Source organism: Sardina pilchardus, chromosome 19 (assembly GCF_963854185.1).
Source record: "Sardina pilchardus chromosome 19, fSarPil1.1, whole genome shotgun sequence".
In the NCBI taxonomy this organism is placed as follows: Eukaryota; Metazoa; Chordata; class Actinopteri; order Clupeiformes; family Clupeidae; genus Sardina; species Sardina pilchardus.
In genome coordinates, this window is record NC_085012.1 from 4,920,021 (window position 1) to 4,939,238 (window position 19,218).

General features: G+C 50.4%; 1 protein-coding gene across 2 annotated transcripts in view; it reads left to right on the plus strand.

Moving 5' to 3' along the window:
• kmt2ca (lysine (K)-specific methyltransferase 2Ca) overlaps positions 1-19,218 on the plus strand; it is a 144,682-nt gene that overhangs the window by 67,461 nt on the left and 58,003 nt on the right. For both annotated transcript variants that reach the window (XM_062520844.1, XM_062520845.1), the window contains exons 14-19: positions 804-2,066; positions 2,951-3,927; positions 7,303-7,425; positions 11,888-12,004; positions 14,041-14,145; positions 15,589-15,693. In XM_062520844.1, the coding sequence (XP_062376828.1) occupies positions 804-2,066; positions 2,951-3,927; positions 7,303-7,425; positions 11,888-12,004; positions 14,041-14,145; positions 15,589-15,693 (2,690 nt within the window). The remainder of the gene's footprint in view (positions 1-803; positions 2,067-2,950; positions 3,928-7,302; positions 7,426-11,887; positions 12,005-14,040; positions 14,146-15,588; positions 15,694-19,218) is intronic.

Below are 19,218 nucleotides of genomic sequence, written 5' to 3' on the forward strand. Positions count from 1 at the left end.
TAATGGCTGGCAAGGCCACGGTTAGTTTTACGTACAATCCCTGTGGGGGGCCTGGGAGGAGAATGCAATTGATAGGGAAACACTTTTCTCAATTCTTTTAACCTTTTACAGCCATTATAGATGTTGTCTTTTCCAATTATAATTTGAATGCCCTGGAGCATGAGAGAGGGAAGAGAGCCGTAGAGGAAGAGTTCCTAATAGATATTTGTAGAGAAGCAGGATTATTTACTCAGGGAATCTAAATATTGAGTTATAGGTCCTGCTGGGGTTTCTCGACGGGGACACAATGGAACTGTAACTTCCTTTGGCGGGAACGTGCGTCTTCTCATTAGAACGCAGGTCTGTAGCATGAGGGGGTAGGGTTGACGTGATGCTCCTCTGGGCTACCACGAGAGAGTCCGAGGTATTAAAGGAAAGGGAGCTTGGCTGCGTTGTGTTGGATAGTGGGATGAAAGTGTGCTGGATATTAGATGAAAGCCTGAACAGCTGTCGTTTCCTCCTTCATTTTTTCCCTGTTTTTGTTTGGTTTTGGAAGGGCTCAGATCTTTTGGCCAAGGCATGTAAACTTTGTTTGGCAGTTCAGATCCCCTGCAGGAGCTGCAGTCTTCCAAGAGTCACCTCACAGAGAGACCTCGGGAGTCCTCCCAATTATACCCTTTCCTGTCTCAAAACGCATTTTCGACCGCCTGACCGTTAAGACTTCTGTGTGGGGAATTTGATTGTAGTCCGCCTCTGTTTACATTCATTGCATGTTTGTTTGAACTCTCGTGTGAATTTATTCTGTTTGGCTTCTATTTTGCCAGATGTCTTCATGGCTGTGGAGGAGGACGAGGAAAAGGTGGAGCTGGAGACCGAGGAGCAAGAGGAGCAAGAAGCCTCAAAGACTGGCAAGGATGAAGCGGAGGAGGTCAAGGAAGAGCAGAAGACTGAGCCACAACTGCCTGTAGAGAAGGAGGAGAAGGAGGAGGAGAAAGAGGTGATGGTTGAGGAGGAGAAGCTGGAAGAGGAGAAACAGCAGGAGGGGGAGAAGAAGGAGGAGGTGAAAGAGGAGGAGGAGGAGAAGGAGATGGAGGAGGAGAAAGGGGTAACAAACATCACAGAACAGCCAAAGGAGGAGGAGAAGGAGGAGCTGACCACAGAGGACTCTCAGCAGGCCATGGAGGAGTCGACGGTCACCGAGGAGTCGACGGTCACGGAGGAGTCAACAATCACCGAGGAGTCGACAGTCACAGAGGAGTCGACAGTCACAGAGGAGTCGACAGTCACAGAGGAGTCGACGGGCATTGAAGAATCAACAGGCACAGAGCAGTCGACAGGCACAGAGGAGTCGATGGTCACAGAGGAGTCGACGGTCACAGAGGAGTCGACAGTGACAGAGGAGTCGAGGGGGATAGAGTCTACAGTAGTCACAGAGGAGTCGATGGTCACAGAGGAGTCGACAGTGATAGAGGAGTCGACAGTCACAGAGGAGTCGAGGGGGATAGAGGAGTCGACAGTCACAGAGGAGTCGAGGGAGATAGAGGAGTCGACAGTCACAGAGGAGCCGGCGGTAACAGAGGAGTCGACAGTCCCAGAGGAGTCGGCGGTCCCAGAGGAGTCGGCGGTCCCAGAGGAGTCGACGGTCATAGAGGAGTCGACGGTCATAGAGGAGTCGACAGTGACAGAGGAGTCGAGGGGGATAGAGTCTACAGTAGTCACAGAGGAGTCGATGGTCACAGAGGAGTCGACAGTGATAGAGGAGTCGACAGTCACAGAGGAGTCGAGGGAGATAGAGGAGTCGGCGGTCACAGAGGAGTCGGCGGTCACAGAGGAGTCGACAGTTCCAGAGGAGTCACCAGTTCCAGAGGAGTCGACGGTCCCAGAGGAGTCACCAGTCCCAGAGGAGTCGACGGTCCCAGAGGAGCAGGTGGAGCAGGAGGAGAAGGCTGAGGAGCAGCTGGCAGCGAAGGAATGGGAGCAAGAGGAAGAGGAGAAGGAGGAGGTGCAGGACACCACACTGGAGCAGGAGGCGAGCGCCAGCCCCACGCCAGACGACCTGCAGGAGGTGAAGAAGGAGTCTCCATCAGGTAGGAGCCCATGCAGGCTGCACTCCGTCATCAGCACAGATATCATCACAGATATCCGTGCTCTGGGCCGGGTTTCCCAGATTCATTAAGAAGCTCTGAAGTGCTAAGAACTTCTTAGGAGCGCTCTAAGATCGTTCTAAGAACGCTCCTAAGATCGTTCTAATAACGCTCCTAAGAAGTTCTTCGTACTTAAGAGCCTCTTAACGAATCTGGGAAACGTGGCCCTAGTCTTTTCTCCTCTCTGCTCTGTTCTGTTTTAGGGCTGTCAAAATAACTGATTAATTTAGATTAATTAATTTGAGATCAAATAACTGATTAAAAAAATTAACACAGATTAATTGATGACCTTTGACCCAGAGCCATTCTAGTGAGTAACCATTAGACCGTAAAATGGGGAGAGAATGTGCTGCCTGGATCGTTGATTGGAACATTTACTTAAAAAAAAAAAAAAAAAAAACGGCCTGACGGTGTTAAAAAGAAAGTGTTGATTAAAACAAAGTCCTCTGCGATGTCTGCAGCACAGAATTTGCTTATCACTGGAGTTCGTCAACTCTTAAGTACCACAGTACTGCAAAGAAATAGTGTTGACATTGCGATTTTGCAATTACATTTTATATGCGATTAATTTAGATTAATTAATCACACAGTATGTAATTAGTTAGATTAAAATTTTTAATCGATTGACAGCCCTAATGTTTTTATTTAGTTCCTCTTACTCCTTCTAGTGCTAGCCTGTCCCAGTCTATCCTAAAGTCATCACACTGTAATGTTGTGCCATTGTATTTCATTTCCCTCTTCTGTAGCTGAGTGTACTGTACAGTAGCACGTAGTTGTAAATGGCCATGTTGGTACAGTAGGCATCTAACATGACGATTGTTCTGCAGCTGAACCTGCTCAGGAGATCCAGGTGACCGTGACGCTGACCGAGGGGGCCGAGTCCCCCCAGCACTCCTCGTCGCTCTCGCAGGACCCCACGTCTCCGGGTGACTCCCCTCAAGACCCCGAGGTCCCCGACGCCATGGAAACGGAGACGGAGACGGAGAAGGAGGTGGCCGAACTAGTGCCTGAAGTAGCGGCGGAGAGGGAGGACGAGGAGGAGGACGAGGACGAGCCACAAAGCACAGGAAGTCCTGCGAAAGAGCACCTCCCCTCGCCCACTAAGGAGGTGTCCTCTCCTGAGCCGCCCGTAGCCGCTGAAGACGAATCTATGGAGGTGTGTCCCTCAGAACCGTCAGTCACCAATGGTGACCCGATCAGAGAGATTGTTCCGGAACCGTCGCCCAAAGTTCAAAATGTGGTCAACGATGAACCCGAGGAAAAAATGACCGAAGACAATCATGTGGAGGAGGTAGAGGAGCCAGAAGCGGAGCCAGAGGAAGAGGACGAGGTGGTGGCTGCTGCAGCGGTGGCAGTGGTGGAGGAGGAAGAGGAAGAGGAGGAGAGGGAGATGGAGGAGGACAAGCAGGAGCTGCTGAGCGTGCTCCCTGACCTGGACTCCATCCCCTCCCACGACACGGACGTGTGCGGCCTGGCGGACGCCGACGTCGACGTCGACGTGGACCTGGACATGGACACCACGCCGGCCAGCGAGCACAGCTTCTCGGGCTTCGGCTCGCCGCTCGGCGACGACAAGAGCCTCAAGTTCTCGCCGGGCTTCTCGTCGGAAGGGTCCTGTCGGCTCGCCCGCTCGCCCTTCTCGACCGAGGCCTCCCCCAGGGAGGGCTCCCTGACCCCGGCCCACAGCACGCCCACACAGCCCCCGCCAACCACCACCTTCATCCCCCTCACCCCCAAAATCGGCATGGGCAAGCCGGCCATCTCCAAGAGGAAGTTCTCGCCGGGCAGACCACGAGTGAAACAGGTAAGACTGCTGAACTTTTAGAGTTTTGTTTTTTTTGTTTTGCTTCTCCAGTCTTCTGGTCCCCTTTTGTTCCAAAGAACACTCGAGTGCCTTAGAACTGCTAATAGAGGTTTGTGTTGGTCCCGGGAAGCCCAGAGTGTTGGGGCTTCAGTCCTTTATTCCCCCCTCTGTCTCTGTCTGTCTGTGATCCACATTTGCAGGCTTGTAGTAATTATTCTCGTTCCTTTTTTCCTCCCCTCTCCCTCCTCTACTTTTTTGTTGCTCAGTCACATTGATTAGTGCCAGTGTGTAGGGTGTATTAATTAATGTGGAAGGGCCCGAGCTGTGCTCTCGCTCCCTCCCTCCCTCCCTCGCTCGTTTGCTAGCCGCTCATAATTCAGAGCAACCCTGGAGAGAGTGGGGGTTGGGAGCCTGGCTGCAGAGCCTGGGGTTTTGATGCTAGGCGAACATAAAGGAGCCTTTTTGGAGGTGTATTATTCGGATAAGTGCTCATTCAGCTGGAAAGCACGACACAAACCCCATTTCCACTTTGGCTGCCGCCGCCGCCGCCGAAGGATGGCTCGGAATCTTTTTTTTTTTTTTTTTTTTTTGCACGCTCTTCCTAAGCTGTCAGAAGCCCAAATTAAAGCTGGCACCACACCGTCCTCTCTCGTCCTCTCCGCCCTGGCATCAGAGTTGTGCGTGGTCTTGCGCCCCCCCCCTTCATATACACTCACGCACACATGCTGGAAGCTGGTGCTGATGGCTCCTGCTAGTTATGCAGTTGGAGGAGGCCCCCTCTGCAGGTGACCTTGTTGGAGGACCTGTGTGGAAACTTGACTGTTTGATGTGATTGACAGGCAGCCTCTCCGCTCCCCAATGGAAAGAGAGATGGGAGGCATCGTAGGCGAGCCGGCTTTTCTCCAGGGTTGCCTTTCCTCTGTGTTGCACCATTTCTCTCTCTCCTTTTCTCTCTCTCTCTCTCTTTTTCCCTCTCTCTCTCTCTCTCTCTTTCTCCCTCTCTCTCTCTCCCCCCTGCCTCGCTCTCTCTAATACCTCTTTTCACTCTTTCTTCAATCTACCGCTGTCTCTCTCTCCCCCCATCTCTCGGTCTCGGTTTGTGTCTCGTGGGAGAGCAACTTCCCGGCACTGCTGTAATTTGGAGGGTGGACTGCAGTCCTTACGTCCAACTGGGATTTCCTGCCTCTCGAAAATGTGCTGTTGGGGGGGCCTTGCCCAACCCCCCCTCCTCATATCTGTGTGTGTGTGTGTGTGTGTGTGCACGTGTGTGTGTGTGTGTGAGGGATAGATAGAGAGAGGGAGAGAAAGAGTGAGTTTGTGCACGAGTGTCGGAGCAGGTTTTTTTTGTTGTGCATATGAGCCTGTGTGCCGGCGCTTCCTCCAGCCTCTCTCATGGGGCTTAGCTCCGCGGGGTCGCATGAGTGGCGCTCTTGCATAAATCTCACTCCGTGCCCTGCAGTCGCTCCAGTCCACCGCAGCTCCTGCATAGTCCAGAGGCTGGGCACCCGTTCACTTCTCCTGTGATAGACCCGGCTTCATCAGAGTAGGGCTTCACCCAAGCAAAGCCATTGCATATATAAACCAGAGATCTTCCCACTGAATGGTGCTGGAGCTGGAGCCTCCATCTGGTGGTGCTGAGTTTATACCGACGACGTTGTCATCTCACATGAGCTCCATCCTGCGAGCACATTATTATTATCTGGGCTCCAGATCTGTGCGCATTACGTGAGCGAAGACGAAGCTTAGGCTCGCCTCTCTTAAGAGGATGGCGGGGCTTTGCTTTGCAGATGGTTTGATATTGGTGTCCAATATCAGCTTGTGTCTGTAATTAAGTTTTTCCTGGATTAAGGGCGAATAATGCTGAATTTCAACATGCTCCTCCTCCGTCCTGAGTGAATGGGCAAAACGGAGCAGATTCTGCCTATGTCAACAATGGTTGGATCTGTTGCTTCTTTAATTAAGACAGCCTGACTTTTGGATTCAGTAAGCACATTTTCTGGGCTGGGAGTTTCACATTTTATATCTACCCGTTCCCTTCCTGCGTTGCCGGCTGTGCTTTGCCCACTCGTGTTTGTTTGTATCAAGCCCTGTTGTTTTGAATGTTTTCTTTTCCCTGTTTCTTGTTTTTTCTTGTTTGGTGTGCACTTTATTCTTTCAGCATGTGGTCTCTGACAGCATGGGGAGTTTCTTGTCCTCTCTCTGTTGCCTGTGTGTGTTGTGTATGTACAGTATGTAGGGTTTTGTTTGTGCTGTGCTTCTTAATCACGTTTTTTTCCCCCCTCTACACTCCTCTTTTTTATCATGCCTGTTCTGAGATGCCATGAGAGTTCTACTTTCCTCTCCCTTTACATAATCAGTGTTTTAAATCTGTCTTGTGCTCAAGGGAATGATGTGTTGTATTCAGTGGTTTCATTAAGTGCCTGACATGGAACTGGAAGTTTGGGACAAATGTATACATGAAATGGGGAGGGAACGCTCCTCCACCGTCGGCATTTATATATTATTTATAAAGCCCAAAAAACATAAGAAAAGGCCTCGCAGTGATTGTATTATCAAGGCTAATTATGCAGCCTCTCTCCGATTAGCTTGTTTAATGAGCTAAATGCTCGCTGTGATGCCGTGTAAGAAAATCCCCAGATGTGTGGCGTGTTTATCTCAACGAGCTAGCGTGCTGACATAATCATAGCTGTTGTGTCAACAAACCAACAAGTGCCGCCCGTTACCGTGGAGACAGGCCGACACGCCGGCGCATAGATCATAGCTGAGTCGACACTCAGCGCAAATGAGATTAGCAGCAGGGCGAAATTAGCCCTGAACACCGTTACGACTTCTCCCTCCAGCAGCTTTTTCATTATTTCTGGCAGATTGAGTTCGGCCCCCAAATTCCAATTTGAAGGTAATGATCACAAACCCTGCTTAGTGGAATGGTCCCTGGGACTGCGTAGTCTGTTTCGTTTCCAACTAATGGACTAAGAAAAAGGTTTGCATGGCTAAAGTTCCCCCAAACTTCCAAGCTTCTTCTCACTCACTCACTCACTCACTTTTGATTTTCTGGGCTGGTGAATGTTAACAATATTTGCCAATGTGATGATGCATTAACTGTATGCTGCATATCTGATATACTTTGCTTTGCTTATTATTTTTTTCTGTGAATGTGTTTCATGGTATGCAAGCTTTCAAATTTATGTTGCTGCATTTTGTGCCCTCTCACTCCCCTTACCCCCACCCCCACCTCCCCCATCAAATGACCCCAATGCCCCTCTCTCCGTTCCTTCCTGCCCCCCTCCCCCTCCTCTCTCTCTACGTCCCTCCCTCCACTCCTTCCTCCCCCCCCGCCTCACCCCGCCCCCCCCCCCCCCCCCCCCCCCCCCCCAGGGAGCTTGGAGCAGCCGTAGCGCCGGGCGCTCCCCCTCCTGGTCCCCTGAGTACGGGGAGTGTGGGGACGGGCCCAGGACACGGCACCTCCAGGGCCCACCGCCCGTCTGGACCATGAGAGTGGTAAATCTGCTGGGGGTGGGACGGGAGGGGGTGGGGGCCAGTCATGGGAGGATCACTATGGGAAATGGTGGCTGTTGAAGTGCGTAGTCCAAAGATGGAGGGTCACTATGTAAATGTTGGCTGTTGAAGTGCGTAGTCCAAAGATGGGGGGTCACTATGGGAAATTGTGGCTGTTGAAGTGCGTAGTCCAAAGATGGGGGGGGGGGGGCAGTATGAGATATGGTCGCTGTTGAAGTGTGTAGTCCAAAGCTGGGGGTCACTATGTAAATGGTGGCTGTTGAAGTGCGTAGTCCAAAGATGGGGGTCACTATGTAAATTGTGGCTGTTGAAGTGCGTAGTCCAAAGATGGAGGGTCACTATGTAAATGTTGGCTGTTGAAGTGCGTAGTCCAAAGATGGGAGGATCACTATGGGAAATGGTGGCTGTTGCATCCATGAGCACAGTGAATGGTTCATGAGCTTCTGAGGTTTGTCTTGAGTTAGCGATGACTGAGGTAACCTTTGGGGATAAAGAGGTGAGCGTCAGCCCAGGCAAGCGGCTCCTCGAGGGTTGTAAATTGTGCTGTGAGCTTCTGGGGGACGTCCTGGAATTTTACCCCAGTGCACCCTGGGAGCGGGAACTTGTCTGGAACGGCTCGGGAGCAGGATGTGGGGACGGTGTGTTTTTGATGGAGAACTGTTGGGGAGCAACTCCCTGCTTAAGGGAGTGGAAAACTTAGTGGCCAGGTTTGAGGATGATTTACGTTTCTCTGTGAAAACGCAACAGCAGAGAAGATTGTGCTTGAGATTTGGCTGAAGGAGGAGCTTCTGTTGAAAGATTGATTGCATTACAATCTGGGATTAGCCTGCAATTTTAAATTCAGATTGTCACAGGTCCACGTGGTGCCATTTTTTGTAGGCTAGCCAGCCTTACATTGTGATTCATAGACTAGCGGTTGACCTGTCCGGTCTCGTGTGGATAGTTAAAAAACACTGTTCTATCTTCTCTTGGCCCTTGTGTCCATACTGCAGAAGTGCTTTATGTCTAGTTGGCTCCTTACAGAGAGCAGAGGTGAGGAGTCCAGTCCGGTCCAGTGAGCTGAGAATTGGTCTGTGAGGCACCTTACATAACCCCTCGTGGTTCCCCTGACGACCACTCAGCAGGCTGATGATTGACAGGGGGTATGAGACGAGTCCTGCCCCTTCGGGACGAGTGGGACCAGCGGTCAGTCTCGCGTCAGCACACCTTTTTAAACCACTCGTCAGGAATGCCCTGCGCGTCTGCAGCTCGGAAAGCCAAGCACTCTGCCGGTAGCCAGGCGCTACGCTAGCAGAAGCTGCTCTCGCTCTCGCCGTGTCACGCTGAATTTTTTGTCTTATTTCACGGCGAGGAGTGTTGAGCGAGAGATCTGGAGTGAGAGGACTGCCAAAGATGCTGCCTGTCAATCAGCTCGGACTCCAGGAGGCCCGCGGGGGGGGGTCATTCAGCACCAACTGGCTGGGCCTCCACGTCTTCTCACAAGTGCAGTCAGTGACAGAACCACTCACCTCTCCTTACGCACTTGTATATTTATTCAGCCACCCATCCTCTTCTCTGGTTTGTTTTCTTTTCCATCGTTGGCTTTGGTTGGCATCAATGGATGGGGTTTGGGCTGGTGCAGGATGTCAGAGGTGGGGTGTGTGTGTGTGTGTGTGTGTGTGTGTGTGGGGTGGGCCTCGTCCTCGTCGGGGCCATCTGTCTAAGCAGAGCTGACATCTCCTGTCTGACGGGGCACGGAGCTGCCGCCCGGCCGAGGTAATTACCTGGAGGAAATGGGATTTGAGCCAGAACAGACCGGAGCGGAGAGGAGAGGAGAGGAGGAGGAGGAGAGCTGAGGAGAGGAGAGCAGATGAGAGGAGAGGAGAAGAGAGGGGAGGGGAGGAGAGGAGAGGAGAGGAGGAGGAGAGGAGAAGAGAGGAGAGGAGAAGAGGAGAGGAGGAGGATAGGAGAGGAGGAGGAGGAGAGCGAAGGAGAGGAGAGGAGAGGAGAGGAGAGGAGAAGAGAGAGGGGAGGAGGAGGAGGAGGAGGAGGAGGAGAGGAGAGGAGGAGAAGGAGAGCGAAGGAGAGGAGAGGAGAGGAGAGCAGATGAGAGGAGAGGAGAAGAGAGGGGAGGGGAGGAGAGGAGAGGGGAGGGGAGGGGAGGAGAGCGGAGGAGAGGAGAGGAGAGGGGAGGAGAGGAGAGGAGAGCAGAGGAGAGGAGAGGAGAGGAGAAGAGAGGGGAGGGGAGGAGAGGAGAGGAGAGCGGAGGAGAGGAGAGCAGATGAGAGGAGAGGGGAGGGGAGGGGAGGAGAGGGGAGGGGAGGGGAGGAGAGGAGAGGAGAGGAGAGGAGAGCGGAGGAGAGGAGAGGAGAGGAGAGGGGAGGAGAGGAGAGTAGAGGAGGGGAGGGAGAGGAGGAGAGGGGAGCGGAGGAGAGTGCTCGCTGTTGTCGAGGGGCCAGAGGAGTGCAGCGTGACCTAGGCGTGCTTCGTTGCAGCGGGTTTTGCAGTGGAAAGTGCAGTGGGGAGTGGAAAGGTTGGTGGTGGTGGTGTTGGGGTGTGTTTGTGTGTGTGTGTGTGTGTGTGTGTGGAGGCCGGAAGGGGAGGGAGGAGAGGGGATGCAAGCACAGCAGAGACCAGGAGGGGATGATCTTATCTCTTCCTTGCGGGGGTGGGGTGGGCTGGTTGGGGGTGGGTGGTGGTGGGTGTAGGATTATGGGAGTGGAAGGTGACGGATGTGCTTGCTGAATGAGAAGAGTTATGTTATGTCACAGCCTCGCACAAAGACACATGGTGTGCAGGGGCCGGGCCCTGGCTGCTATCGCTCTTTATTTTTAGCATCCCCTTGTAGCGACATTTATTATTATTTTAGTTATTTATTTATTTAAGCTTTTAGCTGCTGCTTTTATCCAAAGCCACTGACAGATGCTAATTGCGGGGGGCAGTCGCCCTAGAGCAATCTGTGGTTAAATGTTATGTAGCTACTGCATGCTAACCAGGTTCCTTACCCTTTACCACCACCACCACCACCTTAGTCTGGAGACCTACAGCAGTCAAAGCGCACATTTTATTCTGCCTCTCGCAGCGAACTGAGCAAGCCCTATGGCAAATCCCGGCCGCTGAGACAACATTCAAGTTAATGAGTCTCAGATCGTAGTGAGGCATTGAAAACTAGGCTGCCACATGAGCGGCTGTATGGCTGTGGAAAGGTTAGTCTTGCAGTTGCCTCGTCTGGAGTTTACCTCCCCCCCCCCCCAGAGTGCTGCCAGATTAGTCCCCTTGCAGTCTGTCCATTCTCCCCACCTAATGTGTGCTTAAAAGGTAGCTCGCTCATGTAGTCTGGTGGAGGGGAAAATAGGTCAGACGCGGAGCATCTACTGTCTGAGTCAGTGGTAACCTCCCCCGGCTCGGGGGGTGCTGGGGAGGGGAGGGTTGTTATCATTGCCATCAGTAAACCTTGTAGGGAAGCTCCAAGCGTGTGTGTGTGTGTGGGGTTATTAGCATGCGCAAAGAGAGCTCTGGGAGCGCTGGACTGATGACGAGTGTTTTATCTTCCTTGGCTGTCTTGTTATTCCTCCTGATTCATGCGCGCCCCCTCCTCGTTATTAGTTCCATTTCTCCGCTCTTGTTCTCGCTCATTTTGACTGATCACGCGCCGCGCGTTTATTCTCTCCCCGAGTTAAAGACTGCATTATGTGGACGTTTGGTGGTTTTATGTGGTTTGGGGTTTTATTCCAAGGTTCCCATTACGCTTCTCCTTTATTTGTCAGTAATTGAACAGGTCATACTGTGTGTAATTATGTGTGTGTGCAGCCCCATTTGCACACACACACACACACACACACACACACACACACACACACACACACTTCTCAGTCAGATTGAAATGATTCCAATTGAAGGTGGCTGTCGAGCTGTTTACATTGCACAATAATCTAATGCGATCGGATGTTGTGTGATGTACACAAAGACATGTAAACGGAATAGTTGTGTAACATTGGTTGTAACAGGTTTGAAATCTGCTCAAAGTACAAATCTGTCGTCTGTTCAGCGCAGGGCTGAAGCAACAGTGTGAAGTTGGTGCATGTTTATTCATACTGGACGTAAGGAAGAGAGGCCAGAACATGAAATCGCTTTGTTGGTGTGGTCAGCTGTCTCTTCGTAAGCAGTGTCCTAATCGGCTAGGCTATGGATGAGATGTTTAGATGATCACAACGGTAGTGTACTGTGCTTCAGATAAGCCAGATTGCTAAAGTGTTATATGAGGACTTTTATTCCGATTGAGGCATGATTCCACTTTGATACGAATAATCGGATTCTAATCGGATTAAATGTGCATGTTAACTCACCCTGTGTGTGCACATGCGTGAGTGAGTGAAGTTGCTGTTTTGAAATTATGCAAATTAAAACAAACAGACAGACACACACACACACACACACACTCATCATGCTCTCTCTCCTCCTGCAGGGCCGGGGGTCAGGGTTTCCCGGGCGACGGCGTCCGAGGGGGGCCAACCTGTCTGGACGAGGGGGCCGAGGACGCTCCAGACTGAAGGCCGACAGCATCCCGCCAATCATCCCCGGGGTAGGACCACACACACACACACACACAGGCTCAAATGCATTTGTGCTGATCGAGATGCACTGACTCCACACACACACACACACACACACACACCTGCTGACAGAGACATATTGATTCTGCCACCCACACACATGCATACACTCATGTGGCTGGGCACATTCTGACCTGAATCTCTCACACATGCACTCTGACCCCATCCCCCATAATGTCCTTCCCCTTACACACACACACACACACTTTGGCCTGCTGCATGAATAATACACACAGTCAGATGTGCTTTGCTTAGTGGAGCCCTGTGCAATGTAGGGGGGGGGGGGGGGGGGGGGCAGTGCAGTCATGCACTCAGCCTTGGCCTGAAACAGTCTTCTCAGCAGAGCTCACACACACACACACACACACACACAAACGTGATGGAGGTGCAGGCGGGGGAGGTGGAGGGGGTGGTAGATGTAGCTGGAAGCCCCAGCAGGACATTATGTGAAAATGCCATTAATGCTGCTCACTACATTAAAGGCAGCATGGCAGCAGCCAAATGACACACACACACACTCTCTCTCACACACACACACACACACACACACACTACACTACATTTCTCTCTCTCTCTCTCTAGCTGTAGTGGGCAGCTCAACAAGGTTATTCTGCCATGAAATGTTGCATTTGGGCAGGACTCCATTTGGAATTCTCATATACAGTTGAAAGCTTAAACCTCCGATGGGTAAACTACTGTATGTTTGAAAACACACACACACACACACACACACACACATACACACACACAGTGAATCACCGTCTCTGTAAGTACAGTAAGCCTAGCGGGTCATATTGGAATATAATACCATGTACAGTTGTTTGGTAAAACTGCAACCAGATCCAAAGTGTGTGTGACAAAATGTGTAAGGAGAGCATGACAAGTGTGGCCTCCACATGGTGAATGGAGATTACACCTGGTAATGAAACCTACACGTTTGCCTTGAGAAGACGCACAGAGCAAACACTGTCAATATGTTATTGTGTGTATGTGTGTGTCCGTATAATAGGGTATCCCTCTGCATCAACCTCATCAGACCTTCCCGAATATTTGAAAAAAAGGGGGAGGTGCTATCAACCGTGTGTGTGTGTGTGTGTGTGTGTGTGTGTGTGTACATTTGTCATAGACCTCCCCTACCAAGGACAATGCGTTTGTAAGGGATAAAGGTTGACGCGTCGTTTGTTGAAATGAATGTACGGTCTTGGTGGTTAAACGCCCCCCGACGTGCATTACCACGCTTATTCCACTGTTGCCAGATGTGTTGTTCATTTCCTGTTATTAGTTAAATGTTTTAATCGTTAAAACTGTCTTGTTTTTTTAGAACTATGTCTTTCTGCCACTGATCAACTAATTTCTCAACTTGTAGGACAAACTGCTGTCACTTTCTAGTTCTAAATGGATGGTTGCTATGGCCAAAGGCCAGTCGTTAGTTCCATCTCTCCTGTTGTCAAGCGGGCATATCCCAGGATTCTGATGAAGCTTAGCTCTGAAACATCGTTATTCTATTTAGCCTATTGCCGTCCAATCAGCTAAAAGCCACCTCCATCATATGCTACAATGTTGCTATGATCTGAACCTCTGTATTTTGCAACTACTGTACGTCTTCATAGGTGTGCAAATAACTTCTGGTTAACACACGTTCTAAAGAACGCAGAGCAATGGGAGATTCAACCAAGCAGTGGATGATCTCTTTTGGGAACGCTGGAGATTGAAAGGAAAGATTGTGATAGCCTTTGTTATCAGGTCACAGGCTACTTTGCATTAGACACACACAGTTCTTGGATCAACACATTATAAAAATATTCATTTGAATATTGCATTGAGACACAATTATTTGTTTGTGTGTGTGTGTCTTTGTCTGTGTGAAAGTGTGACCGTGTTTGAGGGAGAGAGACACATAATGATATACGGTGTCCGTCATTTTCATGTTCAGTTGGTCAAATTGAGCTTGGTTGTCCTGTAAGCTAATGGTGTGTGTGTGTGTGTGTGTGTGTGTCCTGTGTAGGTGTGCGCTGTGGAGCAGCCGTTTGTGCTGAAGGAGGAAGAGGAGAACAGCATGCACAACACTGTGGTCATGTTCTCCAGCTCAGACAGCTTCACACTCAAACAAGTGAGTATGTCTACTACGTGTGTGTGTGTGTGTGTGTGTGTGTGTGTGTGTGTGTGTGTGGTGCTAAGAGTGAGTGACTGTGTGTGTGTGTGTGTGTGTGTGTGTGTGTGTGTGTGTGTTTGACATGCGTGGGTGAAGGGTTATGTGTTGATTTTATCCTTGTTCTGCTCTTCATTTTGGATTTGTGTGCTGTGCTGTGCTGTAGGCTATGAATGAACACCACTTCATTGTACACCACACACACACACACACACACACACACACACACACGCACACACACACCACAGCTTTGTACAGTGTTTCTACAGACACAGTGTGTGCACTGTTTTTAGTATGCCTGTGATGACTGGATATGTCTGTGGCGGGTTGTCTCCAAACAGCTCCAAATGATTCTGCATGATGTGTGTTTTGGTGTGTGTGTGTGGTGTTTGTGTGCAGCAATACATTATCACAATGATCCCCTCTGCCCTGTAAGCCTTTGGACCTACCAGCATCTGGCCCATACATGAGGTCACGGCCTCCTCTCCGTCTCTCTCTCTCTCCCTCTCTCCCTCTCTCGCTCTCTCTCAGTCCCTCTGTCTCTCTCTCCACCTCTCCTCTTCATCTCTCCCTCTCTGTCTCCTCTCCCCTCATACATACGCACACACTCACAGCCTCCATGGCTGCCTAGTTTAGCTATTGCAGACAAATCTCAGACACATATCCCGGGGTGCTCTCTCTCTCTCTCCCTCTCTCCCCCCTCTCTATCCCTCTCTCTCTCTCTCTCTCCCTCTCTCTCTATCCCTCCCTCTCTCTCTCTCCACCTCTCCTCTTCATCTCTCCCTCCCCCCCTCACATATCCCGGGGTGCTGAATCCTGCTGTGTGCTCAGGCTCTCCCGCATCTTAGCTCTCTCAGCTCCCCCCCCACTCCCCTCTGCAGAAACAGAGCGAGGGAGAGGGAGAGAGAGAGAGAGAATGAGAGAGGGAATGAGGGAGAGAGGGAGAGATCCCCCCTGCAGCCCTGGCCCCCTCCACGCGGGCGCTCGCTGCATATGGATGTGCCCCCCCCCCCGCCCGCCCGCCCGCCTGATGGTCCGTCCACTCGCCCCCAGCCATTACTCAAGAGTTGCACTGGGATTTATACCCTTGTTTGTTTTCTTCTTCCCTCTCTTTCTCTCGCTCTCTCTCTTGCTCTCTCTATCTCTCTATCTCTGTCTGTTTTGCTCTCGCTCTCTCCCTCTTGCTCTCTCTCTCTCTCCCTGTCTCCCTCTCTCCCTCTCTCTCTCTCTCTCTCTCTCTCTCTCTCTCTCTCTCTCTCTCTCTCTCTCTCCCTCTCTCCCCCTCTCTCTCTCTCTCTCTCTCTCTCTCTCTCCTCTCTCTCTCTCTCTCTCTCTCTCTCTCCCTCTCTCTCTCTCTCTCTCTCTCTCTCTCTCCCTCTCTCTCTCTCTCTCCCCCTCTCCCAGGACATGTGTGTGGTGTGCGGGAGCTTTGGTCAGGGGGAAGAGGGTCGGCTGCTGGCCTGCTCTCAGTGCGGCCAGTGCTACCACCCCTACTGCGTCAACATCAAGGTGAGCCTGATGACGGCGGTGATGACGATGATGATGATGATGATGATGATGATGATGATGATGATGATGATGATGGTGATGATGATGGTGGTGGTTACAGCAGCTGCTAGCGTAACGCGTTGCGGACATTGCGCTCCTGTGTGTGTGTGTGTGTGTGTGTGTGTGTGTGTGTGTGTGTGTGTGTGTGTGTGTGTGTGTGTGTGTGTGTGTGTGTGTGTGTGTGTGTGTGTGTGTGTGTGTGCTTAAGAGGGTCCCTGTGACTTGTCTCTTATTACAGCATAATATGATCTCTTCACGTCCTGTCAAAAAGCTGCACCCCTGGTGACATGACACTAATGCGGCCATTAGTCTTAATCGTGTGTGTGTGTGTGGGTGTGTGTGAGTGTGTGAGAGAGACAGGAAGAGTGGTGTGGTGGTGTTTGGAGGAACAGCTGCTGGTGTGAGGTCGGTGATGTTGGGGCAGCTTTGATGTGATGGGTGTAAGACGCTGAGAGGATTAAAAGAAGCACTCTTAAAGGGAGCTTACACACACACACACACACACACACACACACACACACACAGATACAGATAAACAGACACACACACATACACACTCGCACTCACTCACACTCTCATTTAAACCATACACTCCTTCTCTCTCACGCTCACTCACTAACTCTCATACATGCGCACGCGGACACACACACACACACACACACACACACACACACAGATGATTCACAAGCACTCTCTCTCTCTCTCTCTCACACGCATACACACACAAACACCCACACAGATGCACACACAGACACTTCACAAGCACTCTCACTCTCTGTCTGTCTCTCTTTCTCTCTCTCTCTCTCTCTCTCTCTCTCACACACACACACACACACACACACACACACACACACACACACACACACACACACACACACACACACACACACACACGCACACAGAGCAGGAGCTGCTGACAGAATAAAGCTGGCTGCCAGCATCACGCGCGACACTTATCCCATAATGCTCTCTGTTCTCGGCACACAGGGCGGGAGGGGTCAAGTTCAGTGGGTCACAGCCAAGCGTCCGGCTACAGGCATTTAACGCTCTGTCCTTCCAGTATTTCACTCTCATTTCTTACTCTATCCCCCACTGCCTCATAACATGTGTGTGTGGGTTTAATGTTAAATAAAAAGGTCATCTCCAGACTACTGTTAAATGTTGCTTTCTCCAGAGTGGTGTGTTGCGTCAGTGCCATTTAAGCCCAGCCCCCGTGTGTGTGTGTGTGTGTGTGTGTGTGTGTGTGTGTGTGTGTGTGTGTGTGTGTGTGTGTGTGTATGTGTGTGTGTGTGTGTACTGCTCTCTGAGCGTCTCAGGAGAGGAAGATGGAGGCTTTGTGGGTCAGTGTGAGATACTGTAGGCTCACTTCACTTCTCTTCTCTTCACTGGAAGGGAAACTCCTTGATTGTCAGCGTTACTGCCACAGATTGTCCTCAAACAACCCTCCCACAGTCAGGTGACCAGAGGTCAGGTGATCCCTACTGTGGCAGTCGTCTGTTTAAAACAGAACACGCTTGCAAACAATTCATCTCCATAATACATTTAGTTCTTAGCATTTATTATTATTACTTTTATTATTATTGTTAATAAATGCACCCCAGAAATAAAGATCCCGCTACTCCAATACAGATGTCAGTTGTAACCCGACCTGCTGTGGACAGCCCTGTAAATAGAACATTTGATTTATGCAAATCGCCGTTGCCTTGGCGCCATCGTTTAGCGTGCGTGCAATTAGCCCGGCGTCAGGGCTCGGGGCGCCTGATGCCCAGCGGTGCTGATGGAGAGCTCGCCGCTCACGGCTGGCGGGAGCTCATTAGGGTGTGTGTGTGTGTGTGTGTGTGTGTGTGTGTGTGTGTGTGTGTTTTGGGGGGGTGGGGGTGGGGGCTGTTGGAGACCGGAGGCGCAGGGCTTCCTTCTTGGCATGTCAATCATCATCTGAGCCACAGTGCGATCTGATTGGCGGGACTCGGGAGACACGGGGGCGATCTGATTGGCGGGAGACGCGCGTCTCCGGCGGACGTGAGCACCGGGCCATGCGGGGTCACGTCTAGCGTCGCCACGGCGACAATTCACCGGCCCCTGTTTATCCGATCAATAAAACAGATCATCTGATTAGGCTCGGCCAGGCGCCCTGCCCAATGAATCGGCTCCGTGTGGAGTTTGTGGAAATGCAATTCCTGGAGTCGGTCCTCAACACAGGTCTGGCTTCCCTCAAAGAGCCACTTCAGTGTTGCTGATGCTGTTTCCGCTTATTGCATGAGGTCTCTGTGGAAAGCAAGGTGGGAACTCGGAAGGAGAGAAACCACAGCAACAGGCTACAAGTTCTGAGATACGGACACACACAGATAAGATGCGTACACGCTAGGGGTGTGAATCTCTCATGTGAAAGACGATACGATTCGCATCTAGATACATTGTCACGATACGATTCAAAAAAAGATACATGTTAATAGCAAACGATTCGGTACGATTCAATTCGATGTGATTCGATGCAATTCGATGCGGTTCAATAATCGAAAGCATTCTGAAAGTTATTTTTCATTGTGCACATTCACTTTACAATTGTGCACATTTTACATGATCAAGTTAATGGTTATCAATAGGACAAACAACTTGATGTATGAACATGACAAAACATTTTATTGTGAAAAGGTGAGGTTTTTCATATAATATTTTAGTAATGGCACACACTGAGGACACCATAAAGAAATAAACAGAAGAAACACATATCTCTGTATATGTTGCATAAAAAAATTAAAGACCAAAGAGGTGTCGTTACAAAAGAAAATAAAGCAGTGCTTTGCCCTTGGCCTTTTCTCATGTAAAAGAATAAATGATTCTCTGCTTATCTCCCTCAACAATGGAATTCTCTTCTCTGATTGGCTGATGGGGTGGCCATTAACTTCGTATAACCTGCTACCTTTGAAGTAGTTCCCGTATCACACTTGAATATTAATTCGCCAAACTCGTTGCGAAGTTTAAATGAACTGTCACGTTGCATCCAAGCTGAAATACAGACGTGCAGAACCATAGTAACATTGTAGCATATGACGGAGGTGGATTGTAGCTAGTTGGATGCCATGTAGGCTATAAAAGTAGCGATCTTTCAAAGTTAAAGTTAATCAGAATCCTGGGATATGCACGCTTGACAACGGGAGAGATAGAACCAGAGCCATATAAAGAGACCTTCTCTTTTGAAAAAGCCAAACGACTTCCAAACTTTGGATTTAAGTTTCGCCGGCGCGTTGAATATAGGTTCGGAGTTGTCAGAAATCTTTTCTGAGGAAGACTAGCATCTCATTCCTTCAGGTACGTCCAGGGCACGTTTCGTTGGAATGGATAGAAGAACGTGATAGGCTATGCCATCTTTGACCAATGAGAGGCTGTCATTGTTCTCAAATCAAAATTGGGATGCACACAGCCACGCACCAGGCCAGGAAATTGAGTATTTCATAAGAGACGGTCAAGTCAGAAACGTTTGCGAAT